At 40.6% G+C, this 11976-nt stretch overlaps 1 protein-coding gene across 1 annotated transcript; it reads left to right on the top strand.

The window, feature by feature from the left end:
• The first annotated feature begins 514 nt into the window (after positions 1–514).
• Positions 515–8895, top strand: C16H16orf89 (chromosome 16 C16orf89 homolog). Its single transcript, XM_013961670.2, has 8 exons — positions 515–689; positions 2941–3090; positions 3896–4046; positions 4236–4353; positions 5907–6042; positions 6502–6606; positions 7048–7131; positions 8772–8895. Exons 1-8 carry the CDS (start codon positions 515–517, stop codon positions 8846–8848), a joined length of 996 nt encoding a protein of 331 aa, XP_013817124.1. The 3' UTR covers positions 8849–8895.
• The last annotated feature ends 3081 nt before the right edge of the window (positions 8896–11976 follow it).

Below are 11976 nucleotides of genomic sequence, written 5' to 3'. Positions count from 1 at the left end.
GGAACGGAGGGGGGCAAGGACTAATTCACACTAGGAAGAGCAGGTCTCTCTTTCCCAAGGCCCCATAGTATTTTACTCACCTGCTCATATTCAGCTGCTCACAGGCACATGTGCATTGACCCCCCCGGCTGCATGGAAGTGATTTCTCAGCAGCTCCTCACGTGCACTCCCAGATTTCTGTTTCTTAGGAGCAGACTGACAGGCTGTTAGGGCTCCTTGTCTCCGCGTGTGAGCACGAGGCTTCCTCCCTACTGATTGCCGCTGACAACAGTTTTATCCACGCTAAGGATGGAGGACTGGATTTCACCTGGCGAGCCGAAATGCCAAGTGCTTTGGCTGACATTAAAAGGAAAGAGACATTCGCCTAGCACTGAAGACAGCAACCAGGCTTTCGGCGAGACCGCAGCATGCCTGTGGTTACACTGGAGGAGGAAGTACCCAGTCCCACGGCGCAGGAGCTGCCGCGGGCGGCTGACATTTACAGCTTGCCCAAGCGTCTCTGACCGAAGCAGCAATGTCCTACGCGCTCCTCTTGCTGCTGATCTCTCTCTGCCAGTGCAGCTTGTTGAAAAGTGAGCCTGATGCGAGGAGCTCCGTCATTTCTGCGCTCGAGAGAGCCACTGTCTTCATGGAGAGTCAGTATCAGGACCTCAATTTAGATGCGGTGTTGGGATTTCATATTTTGCAAGGTACTGTGACTCAGTTGCTTCAAAAATGTCAGACTAAGCTGATATCAACTTTCTCACCTTTAAATTTGCTTTTTATATAAGTAGACCTGACTGCTAGTAGCATAGCATGATGTATCTTGTAAGATTTCTAAATTCTTTTTTTTAATGTTTTGAAGAGTCAGCTCCTTAAATGTGACGACAGCAGTAGTGATCCAGCTGTTCTTTATATCAAATGTACGTCTTAGAAGAAACCTTGATTTTTCTTGTTTTTAAAAGGCGTCACTTGGTTAATCTCTGGGTTGGGAGGAATGGAATGAGCTGTAAGAAGAATATTTCAAACTCTAATCTATTTGATAATGCTGGATATTACATCCTCCTGTAGAACCCAAACCAGTAATTGATAAAAGTTGCCTTTACACACATAATTTTGGGGGCCAATGCAAGTTGCAGTCAATTTATGCATGCGCCATACCACATGCAGCAGCAATGCTGCCATCTCCCGAGGGGCCAATGCCAAGGCTGGGATGAGAATTCAATGGCATCGCCCCATCGCCCTCCTTCAGTACCTTCCTCACCCAAACTGTGGTGCAGCGAAGAGAGCGGAAGCACTCTCCAAGCCCATCCCCGCTCCGTCCAGTGTGCTGGAGGAGCTCTCGAGTAGGAGGTGGCCTGACTACGTGGCTGCTTTTTCCGTGTGGATAAATTCCAGTCACCTCTGTAAGAGGCCATTATCTGATCTTTGGGTGAGAAATTCTTTTTCAGAAACCAGTTTGTATGAAGACAGTAAAGGTAGTAACGTAACATCACTGAAATAATCTTGGAATGCAAGCAGATCCACAACCAGCCAGCCATAGCATTTACCATTCTTTATCATGTGCTGCATTTGTCTTTTTATACAGAAATTAAAGGACTAACAGAATGCACTGCGAGCTTTTCCAGCTCACTATGAACAGCCTAAAAGCAGGCTACAGGAGCACAAAGGACAGTATGCAAACATATAACAAGAGCAGTGGTTATCTACCATCTTGCATCTGATTAATAAGTCCCTGGCTATAAAAGAAGCATGAGTGATCCCTTGGTCTACACAGAGAATTTCCTGGCATTTGATAAATCCTCTTTTTTCCCATATGGATGCTATCTGGCTGATTGAGCCTCTCTGGATTAGCAGCCATTGAAACAGCATACTTTCTCTTGTAGACGTGAAGTCAACTTCGTAAATAATGTGGACATAGTGAAAAGCTGAGATCTGTCTCAACAACTATCTCCTTAATTGCCTTCCCTGCAAAGAAATCTGAGAGGCAGCAATATCATTTCTTCAGCCAAATGCTGAAGCACCTATGTAAGACCAGTTGGCATCCTCTTTTCCTAATATACCTACTTTCAAGGGCTCAGAAACCATCAGTCTAGTTCCAGAGTCATGAAAATTGCTTTCAAAATCACTTGTGCATGTTTGTGACTATTTCAGAGGTGACCTTTTGTATATTTTTTGAAGTTATGTAACCATGGAAGGCTAAATAAACACATCTGACTTTGAGAGTTCGTAATATTATCTTTCCCACATAAAACATTAGTTTTTTCTTCCAGGAGATGATGTCTGAAATTTTCCAGGTCAGTTTTTCAATGAAGGAGAAACCAGTGATATGGACTGTGATATCTCCAAAGTAAGAGAACACAGTTTCTCCTGGAGTTGAAGTGATTCAAACAGTGTGTACACAGCCACTTTCTTTCCTGAAACCTCTAATTCATGGTTTGCGAGAAAAAAGAATGGACTCCACACCGAGAGCCTGAAGCAGAGAACAAGCTTCCAGGCAGCTCATCTGTCCGGAAGCCTGTATTTACAGAACAAACAAATTTGTTTTCCCAAGACTTAACATGTATTAAAAGAAAAAAAGGAGGAATAGAGAAGTACTTGATTTCCTCTGCAACGTCATAACATGCTGTCTTACAGAGATCACCTTAACCATATTGCATGCCTATAGTTTTTTCCTTCTTTCTTTGTATTACATCAAGAAATAATTTGGCTTCTAGTTACAGTAGCATTGTGCTTGGCAGTAAGGTACCTGCTAATCAAGCAAAAGGAGGTGCTCCTTAGATTAGTCCAATAGTACATTGGACTCCAGGTTAATTCTCACTTAAAAAAAAGGTGCGTGGGGGGGGAATGGCAGTCACTAGAGAAAGCGGCAAAACTCTGTATTTTACAATTTAAAAAAAAAGAGGGGATGAGCTGGGAGTTTATGCTCATATGCAAAAATATTTTTCTTTCTTTCTGCAGGTTATTTGAAAGGAACCCTAGAAAAATGGTCCTTAGCACATGAATCGCTTGCTCAGCGTGCCCAAGTTGAAAGCTTGCTGAGGAAGTTGTCTTCTCTGACTGAAAAAGCAACACATTTTCTAGCACAGAGTGACCCCAAATATTTCAAAGGTAAAAGTAAGTTGTACTAATGGTGGTGAAGAAAAATTATTCTTGTTCAATTTTGAGCTATTTGTATTACAGTGTTTTTTCCTTTATGCAATGATTCTATGAAACAAAGATGCAAATGAAAAGAAACAATTTACTTGGAGCGAAGGCAATATTTGGTATACATCCTGGAAATGCTTAGGAAAGAAGGGCTAGTGAGAGGCTGGGATGTCAGAGCACAAGTCCCAGTTCTTGGGAGTTAAGATCCTGCTGCTGATTTTTTGTGTGGCTTAGACAAATGCACTAAGGGCAGGTCTGCACAGCAGGGATATTTAGCTCTGAGTCACAGAGTTTCAGGCTTGCTCATCTTTGCATTATAAGCCCAGTGCATTTTTTAAAGTCACTGGAACTAAATCCATTGTCTATTTCATGACATCCCTATTTGGTCCCTTCAAGCTACCTGGTGGCTTGACAGTGAAGTAGCAGTGATGCACTTAATCGGTATCTGTTGAAAAATATAAGAGTTTTCTTCTGGTATAGTTTTTTTTCTAAATTACACACTTATTCTGTGGCACTCACATTATTTTTATAGGGTCCATTTCACTTCTGTTGCTTTGGGCAGAAAGAAAGCACTCCACTCTATGGTATGTCCACAAGTTGGCTTTTACCACAAACACAGACTTTTAAATGGATGTTTCTGCAGAATAGCTACATGCATACACATGCAGGAGCGCCCTCTGGTACAGACAGGCACTTAAGAAATCAGGCAGGACCTGGCAACTCCCTCCACCAAACCGCTAATTATGGGACTTCTTTGATTTGCTTTCAGAATTTGAACCAGTTTTAGGACCACATTTTTGGGTCTTTCCTCGATTGTGGAACCAAACTGATTCCTCGCTGGCCTACACTGCATTTGATAGTACTAAGTGTCTTACAGAGGAAATGAGTGACTCATGCTTGACGTATTTGCTGGGAACATGGTATGTTTTAACGATATGGGCAAATATTTTCTTACTGCCACTGTTTTGAGGCATTTCTACCTTCTGCTAGCATTTACACTGACAAGCAGGGAACGAGATTTACAATCTGCACATGTACAGGAAGCAGAACATGTCTTCCTGAGCAGTTCATCTCAAACTCTTGAACTCTGTGTTGCTGTTCTTATACAGGAAAGAAAGTGGCAAGTCCTGCATTGTCACAAGCACCTGTAGGAACATAATGACAAAACCTGGCTGCTCAGATTACTCCCTGTCCCATCAGCTTTTTTACTTCATGTTTGCTGATATGGTAAGTTTTATTATCCAAGATTTATCAGTCATGGCAGCCAACATTATGCATAGCAAACAAAGCAACATGACATGGTGGATTGTGCAATAAGAAGTTAGAGTTAATGAAGACAAAGAACAAAGCCTTGCCAGAGATATTTGTCTAATTATAAGAGTATTCAGGTGGTAATCTGATATTTTGGAGTTCAGAGGCAAACAGAAAATTCAAACTCCATTTCTAGAGGAAAGCGGGTAAATAAAGAAAAAAGGCAGAAGTGGCAATATAATCATTTAGTTCTGCATTGAAAAAAGCCAATATTTTCTTAATGGCAATGTAACCAAAATGGTAGACATGAATAGAGGAGAGGGAGGAAGAGGCTTTCTAGAAGAGTTCACCTGAAAGATATAGGAGATTGCAAGAAGTAAGAGAAACTCTTGGTCCAGGAGCTGGACCTGGAATCCTGTTAGGACTAGGTGAATGCAGGGGAGAGAAGGAAAAAAAAACAAAACAAAAACATCAGTGGTATGTCTGGGAATAAACATGGGGGAGAGAGGAGGAGGACAGATTATGCAACAACTAGCTTGTTGCACTTTGTCTAGGAGGTAACTACTGATCCATTGATCATTTCAATGAATTAGAATATATCAAGAAAATGCTTAAATTCTGGCAAGAAGAGTTATGATTCTGCCAACTGTCTGTCAAAGGAGAAAACCAAAAATGTAGAAATTATCTTTCCTGACAGAGAACAGTCTGGAGTAGAAGAAGAAAAAAAAAAAAAAAAAGGAAGTGGGGGCTGCATCAAAAGGAAGATGAAGGAGAAAGAATTAAAGAGAAACTGGAAAAAAGGGCAGGAAGGGGAAGACAGACCTAACCTCTGGCATAAGGCAGGTTTCTCTGAACACTGGATCCAAGCTAGTATAGACAAAGCAAAGGACCTCTGGTTCTGATTCCACTTGCAAATACCCCAAGTAAGATACCTAGGAGTACACTTGCATTTTTTGGGCCATGTTTTCCCCTATCTTCCCACCTTTCTTTCCTGATTAACTCCAATATTTTATCTAGGTGCTTTATCCTGAAGACTACACAACAGACTTTCCAGTTGCAGAGGATAGCACGTACATTATTTGTGTGACACACTGCCAGTAACCAATTCTATGATATTTGTACCTAACTAGTGCTTAGGCACCAGACAACATATATCTTTGTTGGGACAACTCTATGTATAGACACATGACAACCTGGTTGAAAATACTATTTTATATACTGTTACAATCTTGAAATTGATGATGATTCCTGCTTGCTGTATAGGGACCTTATATCGATGTTCTTCTCAATTCCCCCCAGGCATGATAAGAAGGAAAGTTATATTTGTGCGGAACCTATGGTCCATGAAAATGCTTCCTGCTAAAAATAATGTTATTGGATCAAATGATCACAGAATACTTGAATCCAAAATATGATTTTCAATTGTAAATAACAGCTTGCAGATCCGATCTTCCCTACTCCAGATTGGGGGGGGGGAGGGGAAGTCTAATAAAATGCAATGCAGTATTTCAGTTCTCTTCTTTATCCAGAAAGGATGCTCAGATCATCTGTTCCTGAGGACCCAGTATTACAAGAATATTTTCTGTGCTAGCATGATGAAAATAAACCTGGCAATTGAAAGCAATGGATTCAAGTTTTCTTCTCAAGACCTCTTCATGGAAAATAGTACGTAACCTATACCCAGTCAATCAACAACATGGCAGATGTTATTGTTAAATAGTAAAAGTAAACCTTTCACTTCAGGGGGAGCGAATCATCAAACAAAAGATATAGAAAAGATTTGCTATGTTAAAGTAGTGAATTATACAGCATTTAAAACTTCAGCTTCAGATACTTAACTTGAATTTTACAATCTGAAGCTTTGTCCCAGCTTAAGCAAGCTGTATAAAATAAAGCTCATAATTCCATTACATGCATTAGCTATTCCATAAGGGGCAACATTTTCAAGCCTGGAATTTATTTGCCTAAATCCAAAGTATAAAATAGACTTCCAGGATTAGATGACATAATATTGATGCCTTTGGTTAAAGTTTATGAGCATCTTTCTTACTGGAGATCAAATGTATGAGAAGGCAAACATGACAAAAAAGCTGTGGTTTTCTGTCCCATTTTTTTTCCCTCCAGTTATGTTCTGTGGCATGTCTGGTTTCTCTGACTTCTACAAACTCAGGTGGCTGGAGGCTATTCTCACTTGGCAGAAGCCTAAGGAAGGATGCTTTGGAAAACCTAGTGAGTAAGCCTTACCCTACAGGAGTGAGGTGTTGTGATCCAAACGTGTAGGTTTAGACTGCAAATCAAAGGGCCATGTTACAGCATTTCTGTTGGGTCTTATTGAAAATACAGATTCAAAGAATGTCCTCCATATCTCCATTGGAAAAAACAAAAAACCCCAAAAACCATTAGTGTTTTTCATGTCCCAAACCTTTCACAAATGCTATACCAGCTCCAGTGCAAAGAATGTACCCAGTTACATAGATTCCCAGAACCCAGCCCATTTGTAATATGCTTCCTCACTTGAAGTCTGTCTTGTCAGCTGTGATGTAAGGTCACCTAATCTGCTTCAAGAAAACAAACTTCAGAAAGAGGCATTAGCAAGAGTTTTCCTCATTGTGAATGGAAGAGCCTTCCACATTGAGGGGTAATCAGTTTCCCTTATTTCTTCTTTTTCAGGTGAAGATTTTGAACACACCTCTGGAGGAGCAGACCAAAAGCATCTGCTAAGGAGAATTAAGAGAAGGGAGAAGTTGTTTGCAGGTAAAAATAGTGGAAGTATTTAAAGGAGAGGGATTTTTGGAAAGCTTTGTTCCAGTTACTGCTGAACAACTGCTGCATAAACATCTCAGTAATATAAAGCAAAACCATTGTTGCCAAGGTAATTCTAACTTCTTTTTCTTACATATAAGTGGTTTTCTTTTCTCCCTAGGAAAGTTTGCAGAATAGAAGGTGTCACAAATGCTTGCATGCTCCTGAAATAGTCTCCAAGTTTTTTGTCAGGCAGGAATCTGTCTATTAGGTGAGAGTAACTTGCAAGTTTGGAGGGAAATCTTACAGCATGAGTGCAGAATGAGAACTCAAATCTGCGCCTGCACTGAACAAGTCAGCAAAATCAGGCTGAAATAGGATTGGGAAAAATATTCTGAATGATAGTGCCAGAGAGCAGCAAGGACCAACTGTTTCCTAAGGGAAGGCAAGCCAAGGGTGACCAAGGGAGCAGCGCAGGCCAGGCAATGGTCTCACCAACAGGCCACCATCCCACAGCAATCTGAGCCAGGAGAGCAGAGCAGAGCAATGACAGCAACAGGTCCAGTGATCATCAAGCAAAGCAAGGTAATGAGTCCAAGATCAATCCAGGAGATCCAAACAATAATTCAGGAACAGGACTAGAAACAGAGATATCCACAACATAGCTCAGGCAAGAACTGAAGACCCAGGCCTGAGCTTAAATGAGGTACATGGGCTTGGGGGGGGGGGTAGAAGGAGGGTGGTGGGGGTGGAGGCACCAGGTGAAGCCAGTCAGGGAAATTAAGGTCTATTGGTGCACTCAGGGTCCTGACCAACAAGTATTTACAAACACCAGGTCCATCTGCAGTTAACTCGTTAACATAAAAATTGGCTGCATTTCACATTTAGCAGTTCAACTGTATTATCATCTTACCATGCATCAATATAGTCTTACAAAAAAGAAAGTGCTCCTGGAAGACAACGAATACAGCATTTGTAGAATAAAACACTTGAACAAATGCTGCTTATATTATCCAAAGCAGCCTGTTTAAAGTAGTTAGAGAGCTAATATTCATTATCATCTATGAAATGAGGCAAATGTCTTCCTATCTGAGTTCTTAAGCAGGATGCCTAGCACTAGGGAAACTCTAAATCCTAAAATTCTTTTATCTTCAACTCATGTGGAAACTCCAATATTAATCTATCTGTCTGTCCATGTTTCTGATCTTTGGAAATGCGGAAGTCTTGTATTGAGGGATAGCAACTGAAGCTATTCATACTGTGATAGACAGATTCATATCATGAAATAAAATGTTTTTCATTATATGAAGGGTAGGTTTTCTTCTTCAGTGGCTCTGAAAGTACTTTCCAAGCATTTCTGTAGACTCACAATGTTCCTGTTAGGTAGAAGAATCTTATCTCAATGGCTGGGTAAGGTAGAGCACAGAGAGTATTTTATTCAAGGTCAAATGATGAGCCCAAGGTCACACAAATCTTGGGGCAAAGCTGAGCATAAAATCTAATTGGAGTTCTGACTCCCAATTCAATTTTACCATTTGATCTCCCTAACTAAACACTACCGTAGCCTTAAAAATGCATATGGATTTAAAATCAGGAATACAGATCATCACCTATGCAAGCCACGTAACGACATTCAATAACTTTCTCCACAGATGGATGTTCCTCTCATAACACGGCTGTTGCAGTAGGAGCGCTTGGGGGGTTCCTGTACTATTACTGCTGTCAATGACGGTGCATTACAGACTGGCAACTGGGAATGCCACTTCCACACACAGGTGATTGGCCCGTGAATAATACCAGTGCTCACTCCGGAGCAAAATGACTTTAAAGCACAATCTTCTCATGCAATACAAGGAGCAGCCTCACTTTGGGAGCCAGTTTTTAATTATAGCAATACTGGATAGTCCCGCACAATGCTGTTTTTAGTAACAAGTTTCAGAGTATCCCAGAGGGTCAGAGATTATTTCGGTGCAGCCCTATTGCCACTGAATACATAAATTTTTCTCTAGCTCAAATTCTACTATTTCCAAAGAGATCTTCAACTTTATTGGAACTGGATTAATATCCTGGTTATTTCTGTGATATCTCTCAATTTGCTGTCTCAAGCCTTGATCCTGACAGGTACTAAATACCTTCAACACCTGCCTTCCACTGAGTTGTAGTATATACACATAATAAGCAATTTTCAACTATTTTCAGTTTGCTGATACCTATTTTCTGGCGGAAATGCAGGTGCCAAGAGCAAACAGAAGCCTCCTGGCACAAACATTTACATTATTACCTTGCCAGCACCCTCTGGAAGTAATTGATGAACCCCAGGGTGAAAATCATTAAGTCAGAGCCTTTTTTCAGGAGCTTGAAGCTCAGTTAGATGCATAGACCATGAATGAAATAAAATGTATCACACACCGCAAAGAACAAATGGTATTTCTTCGCTACAGTTAGACATGAATGAAGGATGCTCTTCCGCAGACCCTGATGGCCACCCAGTCTGAATGTTGCCATCGTGGTACTGTGGTCATTTTGCAAAATTTTTCTTTCTTCTACCAATATTACAAAAACAAATGTTAGATATTTAACTTCCACTATAATTCAATTCTCCATATTGCCTACCAGCAAACTTGTAGTAACAATAAAACCTCTTATAGCATACAACTAATTAGATGTGTGGGCATATTGGCTCAACAGATAGTAAAGCCTTGAATGTTTGCTCAAAGATCCGATTTGGAATGAATCTTTTTCTAATTAGGGAAACAAAGACTCAAGTCTTTTCAAGGGAAGACCACTGTCCCAGATCCCTAAGCTACCTTTACACATACACCCGTGGCATTGCCAGACACATCCATGCAAACTTGTAGGAGATCTATGCTTTTGGGATCTCTTGTCTCATTCTCACCTAGTATCTGACAGCTACTTGCTTATGGTGGTGTATTCACTTCATACAAAAGGCAAATTGCTTTTCATATTTACTTCCTTGAACAGAGTGCAAACATGACGTCCTGTGATGGAGTCAATGACTGATTTTTTCCTGGAGGCATAACACTGCTAATTCCATATATTTGCATTTTCTGTCAGGTTATTAAATTACTTAAAATTACTTAAATTTTTATTAGCTTTATAGAAATAGTGATGTGAGTTTATATATGTAAAGGTGCAGTGTCTGTTAGTTCTTTTGGCCTATCTAGTCTTCAGAGCACTTGGCTGCAGAAAGATAAATATGGTATAGTCATCACATACATCTGAAGTTCTGAAAATAGGAATAGAGCGATGAATGGATTTACAAGAGATGCATTTTGTGAGTGAACTGATTTCTGCATGTAAAATTCTTCATATTTGTTGAATAACAATCAAAATTTTTGGAAAGCTCTTCCCCCCTTTTCTTCTTGTGCCACTAAAGGAAGTTTGGAAATGCTTTTTATGTTTTTTTCTGGAAACTGTCTACTGAAGCTCAGCAGGTCAAAGTCTAGCCCCAGCACCAGTTCCCTAAGGCTGTTTGGCTTAAGTAGTCAGTTTGTGTGCATCCCAGCAATACTTGCTCTAAGGACCAGCACTGAGTTAGCAGATTTCTCTTCCAAGTCACTTGGAGATACTCTACTTCTGGAAAGACCGGTTTTCCTTTTAATCCCTTTGTCATCCATGTTAATGTCTCAGGGTGTTTGCCAAAGCAGAACGACCAGTTAGCCGCTCTGCTAGTCACTGGGTTACACTGCAGAGCTCTTAAAAAACAAAGCTGCTACAAGCTTTTGAGTCATGTCTATTCCTGTGAGCATTATGAAACATGTTCTCCCTGACAGATAGACACTGCATACTAATTTCTAAATCAATACAAGGCTGATGGGAGTGTAGGCACTTAGGATCCATCTCAATCTTTCTCGCCTTGACAAATTGCTGTGGGTGCAATAAGTAGAGACATGGAAGCCTAAATCCTTCCAATTAGTGGAACTTCACTATTCCAGAAATCACTAGTCTCAAGTCTCAAGTTAACCACACAAAAACCTGCTGCCACCTTGGCTACTCTTACTGCCACATAAGAATATTTGTAGTACAAACCTTTTCAAAATTGTTTTATGTTTTTTTAAGTTGCACTGAAAAAACTCAGAAGGGAGTATCTCAATAACAGGTATTTGCACCAACCATACCTGCAGTGCAGGGGTACAGACTAGCAGTGGTCATAAAAACAGTATGATTTCAAAGGGTGCAGACCTCCGAGGCTCTGCTGTATTTTAGTATAATAAATTACTGCCATTGTTTAACAGCAAGTAATTTGCTTCTTGTATTTGTTCTTCTGTTTGTTCAGATTCTAAAGAACACTCCTGGATGCTCTGCTACAGGGGTGCTGAAAAGAGACAGTCCCAGAATAAGCTCCACCTGGAAGCAGTTCTAGGTAGCCTGAAATGCTATTGAAGGTAGCCTAGCACAGAGCTCACAGGCTGTCTTAATACTGCGGAGAATTTTCCGTGCCTTGCTCAGTGCAGTGAACATGAAAAGACTATAGTCTTTCAAAGGTAGGACTCCCAGCCTCAAGCCAAATGTTCCCCTCTAGACCACCAAGCTCTCAAATAAGAGATTCATTTTATTCTACTTAGTACATATGTGGCATGTGATCTGTATGTCTGTCTAACCTGATCCAAAATCAGCCGTTCTCTGCTTTATATTAAGACTACAGCTAGCAGTGGACAAAACCATAGCACTTAATTTTCTTCACCGATTTCTGCAACCTCAACTTTCCTTCTTGAAGGGAAATTGGGGTGGAAAGACCCTTTTAAAAATGCCCCTTTCTCCACCCATAGCATCCTCTACCAGTCCAAACTCTGTACTTTTCTTGCAGTTACTGCCTTTTAATCTCACTAACTGCTT

This window comes from Apteryx mantelli, chromosome 16 (assembly GCF_036417845.1).
Source record: "Apteryx mantelli isolate bAptMan1 chromosome 16, bAptMan1.hap1, whole genome shotgun sequence".
NCBI lineage: Eukaryota > Metazoa > Chordata > Aves > Apterygiformes > Apterygidae > Apteryx > Apteryx mantelli.
The sequence above is the reverse complement of the archived record's forward strand: the minus strand, read 5'-3'. Positions and strand labels throughout refer to the sequence as shown.

Excerpts from the sequence above, each read along its gene's own strand:
- C16H16orf89 (XM_013961670.2), top strand. The coding sequence starts at position 515 with ATGTCCTACGCGCTCCTCTTGCTGCTGATCTCTCTCTGCCAGTGCAGC. Across the intron at positions 3,091-3,895 it reads TGACCCCAAATATTTCAAAG|AATTTGAACCAGTTTTAGGA; the intron begins GTAAAAGTAAGT and ends ATTTGCTTTCAG. Across the intron at positions 7,132-8,771 it reads AAGGGAGAAGTTGTTTGCAG|ATGGATGTTCCTCTCATAAC; the intron begins GTAAAAATAGTG and ends CTTTCTCCACAG.